The sequence below is a fragment of the Cervus canadensis genome, chromosome 4 (assembly GCF_019320065.1).
Source record: "Cervus canadensis isolate Bull #8, Minnesota chromosome 4, ASM1932006v1, whole genome shotgun sequence".
Lineage (NCBI taxonomy): Eukaryota > Metazoa > Chordata > Mammalia > Artiodactyla > Cervidae > Cervus > Cervus canadensis.
In genome coordinates, this window is record NC_057389.1 from 85,553,225 (window position 1) to 85,576,600 (window position 23,376).

The 23,376-nt window shown below is 34.1% G+C and overlaps 1 protein-coding gene across 8 annotated transcripts in view; it reads right to left on the minus strand.

Moving 5' to 3' along the window:
• The window catches only part of KIF3A (kinesin family member 3A), an 84,763-nt gene that overhangs the window by 5,511 nt on the left and 55,876 nt on the right, over window positions 1-23,376 (minus strand). For 3 of the 8 annotated variants that reach the window (XM_043466022.1, XM_043466025.1, XM_043466021.1), the window contains exons 6-17: window positions 19,537-19,676; window positions 18,947-19,144; window positions 18,256-18,430; window positions 12,324-12,422; window positions 10,612-10,683; window positions 8,499-8,507; window positions 5,273-5,429; window positions 4,858-5,038; window positions 4,538-4,648; window positions 4,057-4,182; window positions 885-938; window positions 298-366 (exon numbers count right to left, since the gene is read on the minus strand). In XM_043466022.1, coding sequence (XP_043321957.1) covers window positions 298-366; window positions 885-938; window positions 4,057-4,182; window positions 4,538-4,648; window positions 4,858-5,038; window positions 5,273-5,429; window positions 8,499-8,507; window positions 10,612-10,683; window positions 12,324-12,422; window positions 18,256-18,430; window positions 18,947-19,144; window positions 19,537-19,676 — 1,391 coding nt within the window. The remainder of the gene's footprint in view (window positions 1-297; window positions 367-884; window positions 939-4,056; window positions 4,183-4,537; window positions 4,649-4,857; window positions 5,039-5,272; window positions 5,430-8,498; window positions 8,508-10,611; window positions 10,684-12,323; window positions 12,423-18,255; window positions 18,431-18,946; window positions 19,145-19,536; window positions 19,677-23,376) is intronic. The other 5 variants (XM_043466028.1, XM_043466026.1, XM_043466029.1 and 2 more) reach the window with 3 other exon arrangements.

Here is a 23,376-nt window from a genome sequence, read left to right on the forward strand (position 1 = left end):
CACTCTAGTCTCTAAACAAATCCCCAAGACCCAGAGAGGTGGTGAAAGAGTTTCTGAAGAGGACTCCATGCCCTTCTTATGATATAGAGATGATACGCTGCTCCCAGGACTGCAGGTAAGCAGAACTGTCCTGATAATCCCCTGATTCTAGGGCCTCTACTCTCAAAAGATTAGCCTATTTTTCAGCAGAGCTGATTAACAGATATCATGATAACACAATTTAGTGACCACATTCCTATAAAGAACCAACTGTAGTTTCTTTTTGTTGTTTTTTTTTTAAAAAAGAAGCACTCTTACATCTTTCTCCTTTTTATCTGGAACTGGAGTCTGCTTTCTCATGTTATTTCCTGTGTAGGCAACACATTTCTCAAAAAAGGAAAAAAGAGGGGGAGGAGAATTATCTTAATTAGCAATTAACACTATGAATGAAGCAAATTACTATGAGATATTCTGACAGTACACTCATAACACATGATTTGAGGGATTTCCCTGGTGGTCCAGTGGTTAAGAATCCACCTGCCAATGCAGGGGACGTGGATTCAATCCCTGGTCAGGAAACTAAGACCCCACACGCCACAGGGCAACTAAGACCCAACACAGCCAAATAGGTAAATAAATGTGTGTTTTTTTTTTTTTTTTAAAAACATGACTTGAATGCTGGGACAGAAAGAGAGACCCAGAGTCATTCAGTCCTACACACCAACCAATAATACCATCTCTACTGAATATTCTGTGTGTTATAACCTTTTAAACATCTTATCCATCCTAGTGGATTATCATTTGATTCATCCTCTGGACCATCCTCCCCACTGTAGCCAGCACACTCCTGTCTATAGGAAGTACTCCATTAACTATTTCATAAAAGGATGAAGGTTAATACTTACTAGCTGCCATTCTCCTATGTCTTCATTCCAATGGACATAGTTTTCAATCATTTCCTTTTAAAAGAGTCAAAGATGATCTACTTTTAATATTTAGTAACATTTAAAATACTGACTTAAACATGGAACTATGGAGAAGGCAATGGCACCCCACTCCAGTACTCTTGCCTGGAAAATCCCATGGACAGAGGAGCCTGGGAGGCTACAGTCCATGGGATCGCAAAGAGTCGGACACCACTGAGTGACTTCACACACACACACACACACAGACTAGCACATACTTTTAGGCTAGACTGAATACGGCTCCATTTTGAAAGGGTGTTTTGGATTATAGAAACAGTATCATATGTTCACGTTCTATATACTGGTACTGCACTGTATACTTTTTATTTTTAGTATTTATCATCATCCTTATTTATCAACTACTGATTCACCACTTATTTACCAATAAGTTTAGCATTTGTAAACTAAGCCCCAAAAGAGTACAGACAAATGCCTCTTGGTCATTGCTTATTTGCATCACCTAGCACATGTGCGATGCTCGATAAACATTTCAAATCATTGGATGAAAGACTAATACAAGGATGTATATGTAAGGTCTCACTATATTATGTCCTTTGTTATGAAAATCAGCCAAATGTGTGCATTTATATGAAAATATGAGCGAGAGGTAAAAGTAACAAGATAGGAAGTGATATAGAAGTTTGGGGGAGGATGCATTTACTTTTTTAACTCAGGAGGGAAGATTAGAGCAGGTTACAAGGCAGAACAGGGAAGCAGGGCTTGAAAACAGAAGAGCAACAGAAAAATCAAGGGACTGAGAAGCATCAAATTATTTGGGTAGAACAGATTGAAGCAAAGGGCTGATTTATGAAGTTGTTGGAAATCATGCTGGAAAAGACAGATGAGGGGCAGTTTACCAAAAGTTTTGTGTAACACACTGTAGGATTTAGTTTCTGTTTAGTCAGAAAAGGAGTCAGCAAGGCTTTTCAGTAAGTAAATACCAGGGTCAGAAGGAGGCATTGGGGAAAAAAAAAAAACAAAACATGGAACTAAAATCTTAATATATTAAGTGAAAAAAGCTAAGTTTCAAAACATTATGTATTGCATGATGCCCTTTTGGGCTTCTCAGATGGCTCAGTGGTAAAGAATCTGCCTGCCAACGCAGGAGACACAGGAGAATGAGGGTTCAATCCCTGAGTTGGGAAGATCCTCTGGAGAAGGAAATGGCAGCCCACTGCAATATTCTTGCCTGGAAAATCCCATGAAAAGAGGAGACTGCCAGGCTACAGTCAGTCTATGGGTTTGCAAGGAGTTGGACATGACTGAGCAATTGAGCAAGCACATGTGATGCCCCTTTTATAAATTTAAAAATATATACCTTCAAAGAATATAAGTAGATGCAATTAAACTACATAAAAATAAAAAGCAAGGAAATAAAGAATTTAGGATTCAGGATGGTGGATACCTTGAGTTTGAAGAGGTAAAGTGATGGAAGAGGGGAGAGAGAAACCATTTGGTTAGAAATAGGTCACTATAATGGTCCTAGATTTTGTTCTGGGTGACAAGTTAACTACAAATTAAGTAAATAAAAGAAGGCCATCCAAGGACCATCAAGGACAGTGTACCGTGAACCAAATATTAACTCTGAAAGAAAGAAAGAAAAGAAAAAAAAGAAAGAAAAGAAAATTAAAGAGAAAAAAAAAATTAAAGCTTATATTTAGACAAATCTCTTAAAACTGTACACAGATTTAAAATTTAAAAGAAAGAAAAGGAAAAGAAAAAAAAAATTAAAGCTTATGTTTAGACAAATTTCTTAAAACTGTACATAGATTTAAAATAAAATTTAAAAATCAATCTTAAAGTCTACTAAAATGTATTGGAAAGAGATATTTGGTGAAAAGAATAATAGAGGCTCTGATTTTAAAATTATACTAGTATTTAGAGTTAGCATCTATCTTGAGATGGATGGTAGTGGTCATTGCACAATATTGTGAATGTACTTAATGAAATATATTCTTAAAAAGTTAAAATGGTAAATTTCATATTAAGTCTATTTTACCACTCCACCTCAAACACACAGAATTAGCATCCATAAACAGGAAAAAAAAGTTGGCACAGGAATTCTGTTTATCCTATTCACAGGATAAAGAATGTTGAAAAAATAAATAGGACCTATGCCTTTACATGAATTACATGAATCTGGCCTTCCTCCTAAGGACTGAGAAATTCTTATTCAGATACTTAGTTACTCAAATGGAGAATAATATATTAAGAAAAGTTAAGTGCCATATGACCCAGCAATCCCACTCCTGGGCATACACACTGAGGAAACCAGAACTGAAAGAGACACGTGTACCCCAATGTTCATCGCAGCACTGTTTATAATAGCCAGGACATGGAAGCAACCTAGATGCCCATCAGCAGACGGATGCATAAGAAAGCTATGGTACATATACACCGTGGAGTATTACTCAGTCATTAAGAAGAATACATTTGAATCAGTTCTAATGACATGGATGAAACTGGAGCCCATTATACAGAGTGAAGTAAGCCAGAAAGATAAACACCAATACAGTATACTAACGCATATATACGGAATTTAGAAAGATGGTAATGATGACCCTAGATGCAAGACAGAAAAAGAGACACAGATATATAGAGCAGACTTTTGGACTCTATGGGAGAAGGCGAGGGTGGGATGATCTGAGAGAATAGCATCGAAACATGTATATTATCAAGTGTGAAACAGATCGCCAGTCCAGGTTGGATGCATGAGACAAGTGCTCAGGGCTGATGCACTGGGATGACCTAGAGGGATGGGATGGGGAGGGAGGTGGGTTCAATATGGGGAACACATGTAAATCCATGGCTGATTCATGTCAATGTATGGCAAGAACCACTACAATACTATAAAGTAATTAGCCTCCAACTAATAAAAATAAATGAAAATAAATAAATAAAGAAGAGAGCCACAGTGAATATATTCTAAAAAAAAAAAAAGAAAGAAAGAAAAGTTAACAGCTGGAGTAAAATGTGATGGAATTAAAGAAAATTTTATCAGCAACAACTGAAATGTAAATACTTACTGTTAATTAAATTAGAAATTACATTTCTTCAGTCCTTAACCCCAGCCAAGTGACCTAATATTTAAGTCAGAGAACTTCCCACTTACTTGATAATCCTGAGGTATAAAGTTATCAATAATAAGCATCTGAAGTCTCAGTTCCCGGCTAAGTTGTCGAATGTTCTCCAAGAGGCCTTCAATTTCCCTCTGATGTTCTTGTTGGAGATCAGCCATCTATCAGAATCAATGAAAATACTAAGGACAAATAAAGATTTTAAATACAAAACAATTTCATCTGACAGGGCAGTAGTCTAGGAAACCTTGTAAAAGCTTACCCAGTTCTTTCACAAAAACAATGGACAGAATAATGTAATACTATCACTGTCTACTCCACCACATTAGTAGTTAAGGCTGAGATAAACTATTTTTACTAGCTTAACAGATGAAATTTAAAATATCACATAAAGGTGAAAATTTTACTTCTTTAAAATTGTAAGCACACTTTATGACTCCTTTAGGATTCTTAATCATACTTAAGCAAAGCTAAAAAATTCAAACAACAATAATAGGTAATTTCTAAGAGATCAACCTCTGACTTTGCAGCCATCAGCATAGTCCAAACTTTCTTTAATTTCTTGGTCTTTCCTTGTGCTTCTTCTTGCAAACTGGTATACTTTTCTTCAATATCCAAGCGTTCTTGCTATGACAAAAAGTGGTGAACTTCAGAATAATTTTCTTCATTAAAGCTTAATTATTTAATAAATGATATAAATGTTTAGCAAGTATTATCTTTCAAAGCAATCCATAGATATGCTTCAAAATTTTATTAAGATTATAGATGCTCAGCTTTTCACTATAAAAGTAAATACCTCAGATGAAACATCAACCAATAATAAAAATTCACATTACCTCTTTTTCCTCAAGTTCTCTACGAAGTTGCTCTGCTCTTTTTCTCCTTTCTTCCAGTTCCATGTTGGATTCTTCAAGAAGTTTCTCTTGTTCCTCAGCTTTTGCCAACAAATCAACACCACCAACAATTACCTTCTTCTCCAGTGCAGATAATTTCTCTAGCAAAGACTGATGCTCCTGTCTGTTAATTAAAATGAGAATATACAATATCCATCAAATATCTACTATTCTACCAAATTTACCCAAATGTAACAAAAATTTAGATATAAAATTTCAAAAGAGGAATGTAAGTACATCTCTCTCAAATTACACAACTGGGTAGTATTACTTTTAATTACAATTCAATTTTCTTGCTTATGCATACTATAAGAAAAAAATTTAAATCACAAATTCATCTCAATTCAGTAACACTCACTGGGCCTTAAGAAGATCTTTTTCCCGTTTCTCTAACTCAGCTCTAGCCTTGTTTCTTTCTTCTTCTTCCATGTCAAGCTTTGTTTCAAGTGCTTTTCTCTCTTCATCAATTTTTGCTTGCATTTCAACCATCTTATCTGGGGAAACTTTCTTTTTACCTGTTTGAGTCATTTAATTGCAACAATCACTTCAGAGTCAGTGTTTCAGACATACACATTACCTTCAAAAGATACACTCCTCAAGAATACAAAATCAAATCTCAACATTTTAAGGAAATCAACTGAACAGTATTTTTTAACTCTACTTCTTATGTTCCTAAAAGATTTTTTAACTAACTTCAAACTGTTGTCGAACTGTGCAATGATAACTAAGAACAAAAGTAAATAAAAGAGAAACATGAGATGAGTAGGAAAAAATAAGAGAGAGAGATTAACAGGAAAACCAAATAAACAAAAAAGCAAAGATCTCTGTATCCCCAAATAACATATTTCATCAAAAAAGCAATATAATTATTTAGTTACTTTTTTCTGATAACCAGGTACAAAATCAAGTTGCTTCTCAAAACACCTTCCCACAAAATTTATTAAAATAAATGAATAAGTAAAAGTCACAGATCAGACAGAATTTATATTAAGTAGTTTTTTTTTTATTAAGTAGTTTTTAACTACTTAATATATAGCTCTTAATATATATATAATATTTAGCTCTGAAGCTAAATATATCTTCAAAGGTTTTTAAAAATTTTACTTGATAAAATTACTTGAAAGTATTTTATTTCATAGCTTACTTTTAAATGAAGTAATGCTATACTAATTATGTAAGAGTTACATAGTAATTAACCAGGCATTTTTTAGTTGCTGAGCTGTCATGACGTATCAACAAATCTTAAATGAACTAAAATAACTTATTTTGTCAAATTCAGGATCCTAAATCTCCCCAAGTCAGATTAAACATTTCAAGTGTGAAATATAAGTAGAAATATTATCAAATGATACAGCTAAAAATACAATTTCCAAATGATTGTTTTGATTATAATGCCTAACACAATGTTTTATATATATATATAAATGTTCATTAAAGATTTAATGAATTTCAAAATCATGAAATTAATATGAAAAATAAAAAAAGAAAAACCAGTTTATTAAACTCGTTATGAAACCGAATTAAAGATAATTCATTTCTGGTAATACAATTTCTTTGAAATGTACTTTCCTTCAGAAAAAACAATCAAATTTTTCGTAGAACTGGTCTGAGGCTCTCCTGAAAGCTTTCTGTCATTCTTAACTTCCTTCCCAAAGGACCACAGAAGAGTGTAGAAGAGTTTATAAACTGTTAATGTCTCCACCCAAAAACTAACCCCACATACTGACAAGGAAAGAGAACTGAAAAATAAAGATGATGGAGATATATATCTGAATAAACTCTTTCAGGAACCACAAGACAATGAATCATTCACAGGCTTTAATTCTTTGGGTTAAAATCATATAAAACCCCCAAAGGTTTAAAATACATTACCCTTCACTTCTTCAGAAATATAAGTCCAAAGCAAACTAAAGCCACAAGATGAATAAGTTAAATAAGAGAGTAAACAAAAGCACTGATCCAAATTCATGCTTTGGTGTGGTGTGATTCATTGCATCCCAAAGTCAGGATACAGACCTGACTCTATTGGTTTTCTGGCACAATCACCTGTATTAAACACTCTGAACTATACTGCAAAAAAGTAATATTAAAAAGTAATTTAACTCTTATTCCCAATGAATTCCTAGAAAGGAGTTCCCATCAGTGTAACTATTTCTTAGAAATTTGAGGGGGGAAAGTGTTAAGTTCAGGTATAAAGTAAGTGTATGCACTAAAATAATTGACTTCCTTTAGACTCTAAAATTATCGTAAAGAAAAAATGGCAAATATGTGAAAAACTGTATGTGTGAAAACTCTTATGTGTATAGAGGAAATGGTCCTGTCAACACAAGTACATTCATTTTTTAGGCATCTGGGGTTGCAACTGTGTCGTTAGTTAAAAATACATAGTTTCCAAACACATTAAAAAGCAGCTAAATAAAAAAAATATGTGTGTGTGTATATATATATATATATATATGTAGAGATACAAAAGCACGTGCCTACTGATGAATTACTACTCTGCCTGAACTGCATCACTTACTCAAAATCATTCAGGTAATATTTGCAAACTGATGCTTTAGCAGCAAAAACCTTACTGTGCTCTCACAGCATTTTCATAAAAATGATCATACATACATAGTTAGTTTCAGTTTCAAAAGTCTGATATTTAAGTAATATATTATTTTAGCCAGAATTAGTCTGATGAATTGTATTTATTATAAGCTAAATGTGGATATGTACCAACTCTAACAGGGCATTTAAAAACATGATACTATGAAAAGTCACTTTCAGATTTTTTTTAAAGATTTTAAAAAAATTATTAATGAATCAAAAAAAATTATTAATGAATCAAACCAATCAACCAACCAAAAAAAAAAAAAAAACCCTCCTAAAATTGTAAAAATTTAACACAAAGTTTCAGGTAAAAAAAAATCTAAAAAGAATGTAATGCCACAGAATATTTAACTGAGCCAAAGAGGATTGATAATATTTTAATTCCCATCTACCACATCCTCTAACCAAAACTGAGAAGGTGAACTTGGGCAAGGTAAAATTAAAAGGAAGAATTTTAGGAGGTGTTAACTGGATTAACTTCATTTTCATTACATGAGTATCCATGGCTGTACGTAAACAGGCATTTGAGTCCTCGCTTTAAAAAAAAAAGGAGAAAAATGCTTGTATATGTATTCATTTGTATTTCTAAAATTTGGCTTACTAGGTCTTTAAGAATTTAAAGAAATGATTATGCCATGTGGTTCTGGTGATATATTTATTTTTATTGTTTATTTTGTTAATTAGGTCTAGAATATACAATGTGTTTGTCACTGTCAAGCTAGTAGTTCAGAATTATTTCCTTAAGAAGATAATTTGGAAACTAAAATGTTCCTAATACCTTCATTAATAAAAAGTGAAATAAGCTTTTTAAAAAAGAATTTAATAAAAATGAATTAAAAAAAAGCTAAAGCTGAAAGATACTTTAAAATATGAAAGAGATACTTACCTTGTAAAAAAAAAGAATTAAAAAAATGTAATGTGGTTAAATAACAAAGTTCTCTATAGTTTAAATAATTGTACCACGTGGAGTGCAAATCAATCACACCAACCTGCTTGATCTTTCAACAAGAAGTAGTAAGCAAATCGGAGACAGGAAGCATATGCACAGAGATGAACAGGAAAAAAAGAAAAAAACATTATTTCTTTTGTAAAACAAAGAAAAATGTATTATAGCATTTATTTATAGTATAAGTATAGGAGTAAAATCATTATACAAACTGAAATAGAGCAGTTTTATGCAAAAAGAAAAGTATATTCAACATAATCAGAGATGATAATTTAAGCAAGAATAGTAAGATTAATTTAGTCAAAGATTATATTTCAAATCAACCTTGACTCCCAAACTTGCAAATGTAACAGTTGAGCAACAAATGGAGGACATGGAATTGGGAACCTGCTAAGACCTGGCAAGTAATCTAAAAGAGCAAAACAGGAAATAAAGCCCATTTTTAAAATTAGTAAGCTAAAGTAGCAGAAGTCACACTGTCCATTTTCAAAATTTCCCAATTCAATGACCTCTAATAAGGATACATTACAGGTGTGCCCCCCTTTAAGAAAATCAAACACAAAACCTTCAACCAACTAAACAGATAAACTAGAGAAATTTGCAGTGATCATGTGACTAACAAAAGCACATTTAATAAAGAATTTTTAAAGACAGCAATTCTCCCAATACAACTGATTTCCCAACTTGATTTATAAGCATTTTCAAGAAATGCTTATTGCATAAAGTGAAGTACACCTGTACAGTAACAAACTTGCATTCAATCTATTAGTAGACTGTTAAGGGTAATTATAATGATTCTATATAAGTAAATGATCAATTGATGATTCAAGCAAACAACACCTAAAAAAAGGGCCATTCATATTTTTCAAAAGGAAGGTACATACAAGTTACACACAGCAACCACATGCTGGGGCAACCATCTTTCCATGTCATCAACATACCCACAGTGCAACAAAAGAACTTAACATTACACACTAGGTATACACAGAGTAGCTAAAACTGCTTGAATGGAACAAGGTACAACTCATTTCATAACAAATTTTCATGTAACTGCTTTTTAAGAATTAATGTAAAATTTTAAAACAGAAAATTAAATTATAATACCTCCCACTCAGATATTTTCTTACATTTAGCAATTTATAATACAAAATGAGACTTCTATATGGTTTCTAAAGCAATGTCATGTCTTTTATGAGTTAGCTTATGAAATTAATTGTCTTGGAAAAATATAGGAACTGACAAGAGAGAAAATAATTCCTAATATTCTGAGAACTCTTCCTCTAGAAAGCTAAAAGCATGAGAACAACAACCAAATGTTTTTTTTATTAGTTTTGGAAAGGTAAGAATATATAGATAATGCTTTAAAAAGCAGTAAGCTGCAAGCTAGTACAAGAAGACATCAATTCTCTTTTCTTCTGAAACTAAAATATAAATAAAATTAAAGATACTTTTCAAAATAATCAATCAAATTATGGTTTAAGAAAAAGCTTTAGGTTTGAAATAAGTCAAGACAGATCCTGCACAATTTCTGGTGGATCTGAATTCTCTAATCATAACACAGAAAGTTTCTTAAAATCAATCAGGTCATTTAGAAATAGAAATAAATGGTCATTTGATATAAAATACCATTCAATTTATCTTACTTGCTTCAAACTTTACATTTTTCTTTATTTGGGAGCTTTTGGTCTTAAGTTACCCCTAAGAATAGGACACCAAAGCATAAAATCTTTTTAACTACAATATGTTGTAATGGGCACCATTGTACTTCCAAATAAAATGTGTACCTCATGAAACTCAGAATTTTGTTATTATAGATAGCTCCCTTACGCTGACTAGGATGTATGATGAAACATGAAAAGGAACCGTAAGTTATTCTCTTGTACAGCTTACTAGCTCTCTTTACATTATCTCAACTGCAAAAGCATGAATCTCTCTTCCATTGTCTCAAACATAAGCTTAAGCATATGTTTTAACAATTATGGTTAACTGGAAGCAATGAAGAGGGGAGGAAAAATCACCACATGCTTTGTTTTACTGAGAAGTCCAACATGTATTCTTTAAGTCATGACAGGGAGCGGTGCAGCATTTCTCAAATGAAGCCCATGAGTTATGGAAAAGCCAAAGCTCTGTTAGAGAATTTAAGAGCTACCACTCACTAGGCAAGAACTTATCCAGAGGTTTCTCTATGACAGAACATGTGGAGTCTGAACTACTGCTGCTGCTACTGCCTGGAAGACAAAGAAATGAGCCCAACGGGAACCAAAGAAAGAGGAAACAAGAAAATGAACACATACACAGAGAAAGAATTTTAAAGGACAATCAAGTTTTGTATTAAAGAACCAAAACTTACTTTCCCTTAAAATCAGTCTTGGCAGTCTATGCAGTATTCTCTAATTATAAAGCCATATAGGAGAATTAGAAACTGTAAGTATCCACTGTAGGCAAACCTCACTGTTCACTTAAAGTACAGTAATTCAGAGGTTTGGAATGACAAGAATAAAAAATAAGTCACTTGGTGACACGTAAGTCTATTTAAACCGTTTCTGTTGATAAAGTAAAAGAACTGAGCTTTAAAGTCATGCACAATTAAAGTTATAGGAATGATAAATTACCCTTTAATACAAACAGTTTGGGTATGTCTCCAATTTCACTCTTTCATCTCCAAAACATCAAACTATCAGATATATATGTTTAAGGTTTCACAGCAAATCTTTAAAAGGCTTACTGAAATTGTGAAAATTTCTAAGCCTGGAAGGAAGATGTTACTATTAAATATTTTAGTATAGTAAGTAAGCAGTGGCATTTTTCTAAATTCAAAACTTCATTTTTTTAACAAATTATCTGCTTTAGCTTTGAATAGCTTACTCTGAAAAAATAGGTATGGACACAAAACCATTTCTCTAGATCAGGGGTCAGCAAACACTTGCTGTAAAGGGACAGAAGATAAGTGCTTTAGGCTTCACAGGCCATAGACACATGTGAAGACAGCTGTAGACTGTATGCAAACAAATGAACATGGCTGCTTAATAAACTATATTTACAAAAACAGATGGTGGGCTGATTTTGGCCAGCAGACTACTCGCCAGCTCTTGCTCTAAATTATATTTTTCCTGTCTTTTGGAGGACTCTCTATGGCTTTTAAATTTGGGACACCTGATCAAACATTGATGAGTTATTTTCAGCAAGAACATTTTAATAAGACAAGCAAAATATGCACCAGCTTGAAAACAATGATCCACATTAATGGAAGAGAGTTCTGAAATAAATACTCCAATAAAAAGATCTGAAATGTAGGCCATTATAATGTGTGTCTCTCTTTCGCACTGTCACCTATGTCTTTATCACAATATACAGTTTTAATAGATACTTGGAAACGAATGCCCCATGTTAACAGATCAGTACATTTTATAAAGAAAATACATTTTACCTGCTATTATATAATAGAATCCTTCTACAAATTTATTACTTAAAAATTCAATGACTTCTGAAGCTTAATCATATTTGGAAAAAAAATCACATCATCTTAACTTCCTAAAATATTCAGATTCCTAACATAGATAAAGGTCCTCACATTAAAATCCCACATGAAATTTAAAAATGGAATACCCACTATCACAGATTTTTATAATTCTAAGTAGTATAAAAAACTAGAACATACTGTATGCTGATTCATCTAGAAATAACAGATCAGTATAGGAGGAAAAAATAATGCAAAGTTAACCAGGTATATGGCAAATCCTCTGTTCAAATTGCTACCACAATAAAAAAAATGGCAAAATAAAAAGCATGTACTCAACAGCCTTAGGAATGTTAAACCATCATTAGGCAGCAATCTCATTTAATTTTTAGAACACTGAAATGAACTTACTCCTTCTTTTTTTCCTTTTCTCTCCATCTTCTCCAACCTCACCCTCTTCATCATCCTCTTCCTCTGACCCGCTGATATCAGAGCCTGATATTTCTTCCCCTTGAACAGAAATTTAATACAATGATATTTATTCTGTACCAGATCACTGCCTATTCAGGAAATGCCTATATCAACTTTCTTCATTAAGTTTTTGTGCCCTAAACAAACCTTATTTTAATATTCCTAGAGAGTATATCAGATATGTTAACCTCAGAAACAGATATACACAGAGGTTCTATTTTTAAAGTTCCTAAAGAGAAGTTAGACTTTGACCTATTTCAACTTTCAAATGATTAGTTTACAGTTTTAAATGTTACACGTTAGAGATATTACTTCAGTGTTTGAAAAATATGATCACTTTTAGGAAGCATTTTTTCCTCAGTTTCCTGTTTAAGATTTTATTTATTTTTATAAATGCCACATCTCACTGGCTCATTTCTTTTGCTTCTTTAGTTTTTGGCTGCACTGGGTCTTCGTTACCATGAGCAGGCTTCCCCAGTTGCAGCTGGCAGGCTCTAGAGCACGTGGGCTCTGTAGTTATGGCACACAGGCTCAGCTGCAGTCCGTGGGATCTTAGTTCCCTGATCAGGTATCGAACTTGGGCCCCCTGAATTGAGAGCATGGGGTCTTATCCACTGGACCACCAGGAAAATCTATAAGATTTTAAATAATTTATTCAACCTTTTTATATTTTAAGAGCCATAAAACTGTCATCTAACACATGATCCCACTTTTAGGACTATATCTCATGAAGTAATAGAAGAAGGGCTTATTTGTACAACAAATATGTTAACTTAAAAAAATTTTTTAAAAAGGAAATTATAAAGCTAATATTAATGCAAATCAGTACTATTGCACCTTCAAAGTAGTTATTTAAAATTACCATTGTCCACATAAGAAATATCTAGGAAAATAAAGATAACTGGGTGGGAGGGAGTAAAACATACACTAATCATAATAGTTGAACCTAAAAAACAAAAAAATGGAAAGAATTCAGAGTCTTGGGAAAAGAAATTCATTAAACATATATTTCTTCATGTCTAGAAACAATGACACCCTGGCAGCAATGAGTACACGTAATGCCTACATCTTGGTTTCTAAATACCATTCTCCAATGAAAGGAACCAGGAAGAAACAGATGATTTTTAAGAACAGGGTAAAGAAAATATAAAAATGAGCCTCAAGCACCTGCGGTGCCAGAAAATCAGGAAGTGCTCAAAAAATAAGCAAACAAACTAATGAGAGCATGCTGAAAGGATACAGGAACTACCTTGAAAGATCTCCTAATGGCCAAAGCTGGAACAATTTGAACAATAAAATAAATAATATTATTGTATCATAAACCCACAGACTAATATAAATATCCACGAGTCCATACTGACATTAAAAAATACTCAAACAAATAGGGCAGAGGAGACCAATCTTCCTTACACTAAAATTCAGAACACTAAACATCAGAAAGAAAAATGGGAAGAAAACGTTATCATTGAGCAAATCCACAGGACTACTGTTGGATTTGCTAAAATTAGTGAGAAAAAAGTATGATGAGAAACAGAAGTTTTGTATAGTGTCAAAGTATATCTCCACAAGATACAAATTAAATACAAAGGAAATAATAAAATAAATTTACAATGGAGAAAGTTTGCAGAATAATTATGAGACGTGAAAGTCACTCAGTTGTGTCTGACTCTTTGCAACCCTATGGACTATTCAGTCCAGGCCAGAATACTGGAATGTGTAGTCCTTCCCTTCTCCAGGGGATCTTTCAGTGGTGAAAATTTGCAGAATAATTATGAGAAAACTACAGATAAATTCAAATTGAGGAACATTCTACAAATATATGACCAGTACTCTTCAAAAATGTCATGATTACAAAGACTGAGGAATTAAGAGACTGAAGGAAATTAAACAGACATGACAACTATCGATAGATGCAATCTATGATCTATAACTGGATCTTGAACTACAAAAAAAGGGCATTAAAGAGAAAACTGTCAAAATTCTAGTAAGAATCTATGGATTAGTTAAAAAGTTGTATCATTGTAAACTTCCTGGTGTGATAATCATCTTACATGATTATGTAAGATGCTGACCTCAGGGGAAGCCGGGTAACAGGTACATAGAACTCTCCTTGCTATACTTGTGAGTTTTCTATAAACCTAAAATTACTTCAAAGTGAAAGTTAAAAAGTTATTCTTTTAATATTTTTGCCTATTTTTAGATTACTCCTATGATCAACTCTATTAACTGGATTATAAGAAATGTCCTAAGAGTGTAAATAAAATGAAGTTTATTAAAAATAAAGTTAGCATTACCATATATCTAGCAACTTCACCTCTGGATATATATCCAAAAGAACTGAAAGCAAGGACTCGAATAGGTATTTATACACTGACATTCATAATAGCATTATTCCCAATAGTCAAAAGGTAGAAGCAACCCAAGTATACATCAACAGACAAAAGGATAAAAAAAACATGCAAGAAAATTCTGACACATGCTACAATATGGATGACTACTGAGGACCTTACGCCAAGTAAAATAAGCCAGACACAAAAGGAGACATATTATATGATTCTACTTATATGGGGTACTTAGAATACTCAAATTCAGAGAGATAGAAAGTAGAATAATGGTTACCAGGGATTGAGGGGGAGAGAGGGATGGGGATTTAGCATTTAATGGGTACAGACAGAGGTTCATTTTGGGATTATTAAAAAGTCCTGGAGATGGAAGCTGGTGACAGTTGTAGAACAATGCGTATGTACTTAATACCATAGAACTTAACACAAAAATAGTTAAAATGGTAAATTTTATGTTATTTATTATATATTTTACCACAATTTTAAAAATGCAAAAAATGGATCAGCAATATAAAGGTATGAACTCAATACTAACAAATCTAAGAAATTTTACATCTTTGAAACACACTGACTATAAATACCACCTAGTGGTCACAGTTAAAATACAAAATTCCATTATCTAAGAGGCAGCTAAATTATAGCTCTTCCTCAACAATCTTACTCAAATTTATTGAATCAGCACGTTCTTCAAATGTTTGTGATGTCTGGATCTGGATTTTACATCTGATTTAACCAGTTTCCCCGTAGACTGGAGAGAGGCAATTTCAAAGCCCTTTATTCACCAGGTATGTAAAGGAGCCCTGTGCCAGCTAGTTCATAGCATGAAGATTCAAAGAGTTACTGACCAACTAATGATGGTTGGTAAATTTCTCACCCTCATGACAAGGTCTTCAAATTTTCTAAATGTCTAACATTATATCTTGTTAAAAAATGATTTCCAAAATAGAATCTCAAGTTCAACTTTAAATATGAAAGCATATTTTCAAGGCCATGCAATCAATTTTTACTTATAGTAAACCAGGTTTACATGAGCAGTCAATGCACTGATTATGTTAGAGCCTTTGTCTGTGTGGATCACAACAAACTGTGGAAAATTCTTAAAGAGATGGGAATACCAGACTACCTTACCTGCCTCCTAAGAAACTTGTATGCAGGTCAAGAAGGAACAGTTAGAACCATAACAACTGACTGGTTCAAAACTGGGAAGGAAGTACAACAAAGCTGTATATTGTCACTCTGCTTATTTAACTTCTATGCAGAGTATATCATGCGAAATGCTGGGCTGGATGAATCACAAGCTGGAATCAAGATTGCTGGGAGAAGTTATCAACAACCTCAGATATGTAGATGATACCACTCTAATGGCAGAAAGTGAAGGGGAACTAAAAAGCTTGTTGATGATGGTGAAAGAGGAGAGTGAAAAAGCTGCCTTAAAATTCAACATTAAAAGAACTAAGATCACGGCATCTGGTCCCATCACTTTATGACAACTACAAGGGGAGAAAGTGGAAACAGTGACAAATTTTATTTTTTTGGATTCCAAAATCACTGTAGATGGTGACTATAGCCATGAAATTAAAAGACACTTGCTCCTTGGAAGGAAAGCTATGACTAATCTAGACAGCTTATGAAAAAGCAGAGATACAAAAGCAGAGGTATCACTTTGCCAACCAAGTTCCACATAGTCAAAGCTATGGTTTTTCCAGTAGTCATGTATGGATTGTTGGACCATGTATGGAGAGTTGGACCATAAAGAAGGCTGAGTGCCAAAGAATTGATGCTTCTGAATTGTGGTGCTGGAGAAGACTCTTGAGAGGACCTGGGACTGCAAGGAGATCAAACCAGTCAATCTTAAAGGAAACAAACCCTGAATACTGATTGGAAGGACTGATGCTGAAGTTCCAATATTTTGGCCACCTGATGTAAAGAAAGAGCCAACTCATTGGAAAAGACCCTGATGCTGGGAAAGACTGAAGGGGGCAGCAGAGGATGAGATGGTTAGATAGCATCACGACTCAGTGGACGTGAATTTGAGGAGACTCCAGGAGACAGTGGACAGGGAAGCCTGGTGTGCTGCAGTTCATGGGGTTGCAAGGAGTGGAATGCAACTTGGCAACTGAACAACAACAAACAACAAACTAGGTTTACCCATAACTCTGTGATTGCTTTATTTACTTCAAATAATAGTGCCTGATATTTATTACAAAGAACTCTGGTCATAATAACTAATTACATGTACGGTAGAACTCACTCATATAGAGAGAAACAAAAATTCCCTGTTTGGTAAATGGTCATATGAAATCTTTACAAAAGATCATGAAGACTGAGATGGAGGTTTAAATCAAATGAATTTTTAAATCACTACACAAATATTACATAATTTTACTTGAACTTAATGTGAAAATGCTTAATAATTAAGTAGCAAGTTACTTTGCAAAAATATTCCCTTAAACATCAATGTCAGACGTTCAGAGAATTTTTAATATGTGGTTTTGTTAGAACACTTACTGGTTAAACAACACATTTTTAGGCCTCTTGAGGAACCTATATGCAAGTCAGGAAGCAACAGTTAGAACTGGACATAGAACAACAGACTGGTTCCAAATAGGAAAAGAAGTATGTCAAGGCTGTATACTGTCACCCTGCTTATTTAACTTATATGCAGAGTACATCATGAGAAACGCTGGGCTGGAAGAAGCACAAGCTGGAATCAAGATTGCTGAGAGAAATATCAATAACCTCAGATATGCAGATGGCAAAAAGTGAAGAAGAACTTAAGAGCCTCTTGATGAAAGTGAGAGAGGAGAATGAAAACGTTGGCTTAAAGCTCAACATTCAGAAAACTAAGATCATGGCATCCGGTCCCATCACTTCATGACAAATAGATGGGGAAACAGTGGCAAACTTTAGTTTTCTGGGCTCCAAAATCACTGCACATGGTGACTGCAGCCGTGAAATTAAAAGGCACCTGCTCCTTGGAAGAAAAGCTGTAACCAACCTAGACAGCATATTAAAAAGCAGAGACATTACTTTGTCAACAAAGGTCCATCTAGTCAAGGCTATGGTTTTTCCAGTAGTCATGTATGGATGTGAGAATTGGACTATAAAGGAAGCTGAGCGGCAAAGAAGTGATGCTTTTGAACTGTGGTGTTGGATAAGACTCTTGAGAGTCCCTTGGACTGCAAGGAGATCCAACCAGTCCATCCTAAAGGAGATCAGTCCTGGGTGTTCATTGGAAGGACTGATGCTGAAGCTGAAACTCCAATACTTTGGCCACCTCATGAGAAGAGTTGACTCACTGTAAAAGACCCTGATGCTGGGAGGGATTGGGGGCAGGAGGAGAAGGGGACGACAGAGAATGAGATGGCTGGATGAGATCACCGACTCAATGGACATGACTATGAGTAAACTCCGGGAGTTGGTGATGGACAGGGAGGCCTGGTGTGCTGCAATTCATGGGGTCGCAAAGAGTCGGACACAACTGAGTAACTGAACTGAACTGAAGATTAATATTTTCAAGAAAACGTTACCTTCTTCAAGCTTTTTTTTCAGTTCTTCTATTTCCTTCTGAAACTGACGAAGCAAAGCATCCTTTGGATCTTCATTAATTCTAGCTTTGTTTTTAATATTCTTAGCACGATTAGCATACCGCAATGTACTGATGGTTTCATCATAATTGTAATCTGCTGGCCCAATATTTGCACACTGTTGAATCAGGAACACAAAACATTTCACTGTACATGTGATACAGTTAAAATTTTTAAATTTATTTTTATAAATAATATTTATATTATTTTTATTATTACATTTTAATTTTTAAAATTTATTTATATTTTGGCCACGCTGCATGGCATGCATGATCTTAGTTCCTGACCAGGGATGGAAACTGCAGCATCTCTTGAAGTGGAAGCATGAAGTCTTAATCACTCACTGGACTACCAGGGAAGTCTCAACACACTTAAAATTAATACTACCATTATGAATATATCAAAGAATTCTGGAACATATTTCCACTCTGGCCGTGAAAAAGAGGGCATCACCCCATGGGTTTCCAAACAATCCAATTATAGGCTAGCACACATAGTGTGCTAGAAAAAATAACCACAATTTTAAAAAGTAAAATAATCAATAGCTTTTAAAATGTTATGAATATCAATTGCTGGCATAAATCAGAATCTTAAAATTTTCCTGATAGTAACTAAACCACCAATTAAGTCTTACCATCATGGTTTTTGAATTTCCTCCTAAGGAATCTTGAAGAAGACGAGTCAATTTAGAGTTACGATAAGGCACATGAGTGCTTTTTCCATCAACCAAGGCAGAAATAACATTGCCAAGGGTGGAAAGTGAAAGATTGATTTTTGTAGCTTCTTTCAGGCGCTGTCCAGTAGCTCCAGTCTTTGCTTGTCTTTCTGAACCCTAGCAATAAACAGAGACAGAAGTAAAGCTATAACAAAAAAATGCAGAATATTCTTCCCAAAGTTAAAAAAAATATTTTAACAGTAAAAACTAATATGGTATCTGGAATTCACTTCAGAATAATACTAGAAGGGAAGAAGTGGCTGAGGGTAGAGATGAAATAGAACTGAACATGAACTGATAACTATTAAAGTTGGGTGGTGAGTACTTGGAAAATTATACTCTTCTTTGTTTGTATATGTTAGAAATAGTTCTTAATTAATAGTAAGTTAAACACACATATAAAACTTAAATATATATATATAATCACTCCTTCTCACTTGAGTTATTACTCATTTATAAAATAAAAAGAAACTACACGAGTTATTCTTAACCAGCATTCTATTACTTACAGCAAGATCTACAAGATGAAGCTTCCCCATCCTGACATGCATGTTACCATCAACACCTTTTTCACTGCATTCTATAGTAATTGTAAAGATGGCATGCGAACGGGAACTATGTTCATTCATATTAGTTGCACCAACAGAACCTTGAATAAAAGAAGGAAACTCTTGAAAACTATTAACAACAAGGAATGCCTCTAAAAATAATATCCAAAATACTAAATTTCATCACAGCCAAAAGCCAGAGAACATGGTTAAAAGACAAAAGCTTAGGTGTATTTAGCTATGAAATTTCTGACATTTATGTTGGTAATAAAAAACTAATTTTTTCATATTAAAGAGGTACTTTTAGGACAAAATACTTAATTTCAAGTATTATTGACTTAAAAAATTAACTAACTGACTTTAAAATATATGTTAAATAGTTCAAAAAATAAACTTCTGTTTCAGCTGTCTCTAAAAGGTATTATATTCTGGGAAACAATCACAGGAATACTTTCACATATACGTTAGATGATAACAAAAATCTTCAGGGTAAAACCGTTTACAACAGCAAGACATCAAAAACAACCAATAGGGCAGCAGTTAATCAATTATATTAATAGAATAGTCACACTATGGATTACGAAGCATTCTCTTAAAAAAATAAGGTAGATCTTAATGACATGGAAAGATACCCAAAACATAAGAACTAGAGAGAAAAAAGTTAGACAGGAGTATAGAGTATAATCCCATTTCTGTAAAACAAAAGGATCCATTCAAAATATGCTAAGAATTTGACTGTGTATAAATGTTTTACATGAATATATTGTGCACATAAAAAGATGCTTTGTTTTTCACAATGGGCATGTGTGGGTTTTTTCCTTAAATTCCAAAGTACTTTAAAAGCAATATGTTAATTTCATCCAACACCAAAATTATTTTCCTACTATACATTCCTGTACAGGCAAGCTGCGATTTTAGAATTTAAACATTAAAAGGGTACTCTTTATCAGCAAATAGCTATATTAGAAGTCAGATAACTAGAATGTAAATTGCATAGATAAAGAAGAGAAAAGCTCAATGAAAGAAGGTAAATGGAAATCAGTGAGGGAAAATGCAAGGGTTTGTGACTCATACATAATCTTTTCTATTTTCTTTCAAATCATGAATTTTTAAAAATCAGATTTATGAATTTTCCCACAAGATATAAAAAAACAGATAAATCTGACTTCAAATCATCTTATAAGAAACACATGATACATATTTCCACAGCATCAATTCAGTTCAGTTCAGTCACTCAATCATGTCCGACTCTTTGCGACTCTATGGAATGCAGCTTGCCAGGTTTCCCTGTCCATCACCAACTCTCAGAGCTTGCTCAAACTCATGTCCATCAAGTCGGTGATGCCATCCAACCATCTCATCCTCTGTCATCCCCTTCTCCTCCTGCCCCCAATCCCTCCCAGCATCAGGGTCTTTTCCAATGAGAGTCAGTTCTTCGCATCAGGTAGCCAAAGTATTGGAGTTTCAGCTTCAGTCCTTCCAAGGAATATTCAGGACTGATTTCCTTTAGGATTAACTGGTTTGATCTCCTTGTAGTCCAAGGGACTCTCAAGAGTCTTCTCCAACACCACAGTTCAAAAGCATCAATTCTTCGGTGCTCAGCTTTTTTTATGGTCCAACTCTCACATCCATACACAACTCTAGAAAGACCATAGCCTTGACTCGACGGACCTTTGTCAGCAAAGTAATGCCTTGCTTTTTAAGACACTGTCTGGGTTTGTCATAGCTTTTCTTCCAAGGAGCAAGTGTCTTTTAATTTCATGGCTGCAATCCCCATCTGCAGTGATTCTGGAACCCAAGAAATAAAGTCTGTCACTGTTTTCATTGTTTCCCCATCTATTTGCCATGAAGTGATAGGACTGGATGCCATGATTTTCATTTTCTGAATGTTGAGTTTTAAGCCAACTTTTCCACTATTTTTTAAGTCAACTCTTTCACTTTCATCAAGAGGCTCTTCAGTTCCTCTTCACTTTCTGCCATAAGGGTGGTATCACTGTGTATCTGAGGTTATTTATTTTATATCTCTCCCACCAATCTTGATTCCAACTTGTGCTTCATCCAGCCCAGCATTTCACATTGACGTCTGCATCAAAGTTAAGTAAGCAGAGTGACAATATACAGCCTTGATGTACCCTTTCCCAATTTGGAACCAGTCTGTTGCTCCATGTCTGGTTCTAACTGTTGCTTCTTGACCTGCATACAGATTTCTCAGGAGGCAGGTAAGGTGGTCTGGTATTCCAATCTCTTGAAGAATTTTCCACAGTTTGTTGTGATCCACACAGTCAGAGGCTTTAAGTAGTCAATAAAGCAGAAATAGAAGTTTCTCTGGAACTCTCTTGCCTCCTCTATGATCCAACGGATGTTGGCAATTTGATCTCTGGTTCCTCTGCCTTTTCTAAATCCAGCCTGAACACCTGGAAATTCTTAGTTCATGTACTCCTGAAGCCTTGCTTGGAAAATTTTTAGCATTACTTTGCTAGCATGTGAGATGAGTGCAATTGTGCGGTAGTTTGAACATTCTTTGGCATTGCCTTTCTTTGGGATTGGAATGAAAACTGACTTTTTCTAGTCCTGTGGCCACTGCTGAATATTCCAAAATTGCTGGCATATTGAGTCCAGCACTTTAACAGCATCATCTTTTAGGATTTTAGGATTCCACAGCATAGGTCTTATTTTATCTTATTTTTTTCCCACTTAACATTATCTCTACATATATTTCCATGTTAAAAACAACTTAAAATTTTTACTAAAATTGATTTGTTATTGCCTTGCTGAGGGATATTTGGAATTGTTTCCTATTTTAGTTATATTTTATAAAGGAAACTAATATGAGTATCTTGAGCAGATACCTTTTTTCTCTTTAGAATTATATCCATGGGATGTATTTTTTAAACTGGAACTACCTTATGAAATGACAGGAATAGTTTTATAGCTATGTGATTATCCAATCAAACTACAGCAGTGTTTTAATTTGGAGAGGAAGTCTAATTTGAAAAAGTCATATTTAATATTTTAATACCTATTATTTTTGCAATATAAGTAAAGCATGCTACTTATGATTGTGATTTTTCTCTCTTTCCAGTCATGAAAACAAACCAATGTGACAGACATTATATCAAAAGTGACCTACATTAAATTTTACAATGTCTAGGAGAGAATAGCTTGCAGCAATTGAGTAGATTCAATGACCCAACCTAATGATACATTACATAATGGAAATAAAACTAAACACTTCCATAGCTGTAATTTTTGTCAAAATATTTATTTTGGAATATAAAATTAAATTATTTTTGTTTTACAAGAGGGTACAGAAAAACTGATGCCAATCCTCCTCCATACTACCCTTCCTCCTCCTCCTCGGCAATCACTAGTCTGTTCTCTGTATCCATGAGTCTGGTTCTGTTTCATAGATATGTCCAATTGTGCTGTATTTTAGATCCCACATATAAGTCATATTACATGGTGTTTATCTTTTTCTTTCTTACTATGAAAATCTCTAGGTCCATCCATATTGCTGCAAATGGCATTATTTCATTCTTTTTTGGTCTGAGTAACTGAGTTTCCCAGATGGCACTAGTGGTAAAGAACTTGCCTAAAAAAAAAAAAAGAACTTGCCTGCCAATGCAGGAGATATAAGAGACACAGATTCAACCCCTGGGTCAGGAGGTCATGGCAACCCACTCCAGTATTCCTGACTAGAGAATCCCATGGACAGAGGAGCCTGGCAGGCTGTGGTCCATGGGGTTGCAATCAGACATGACTGAAACAAACTTAGCATGCACATATGCAATATCACATTAT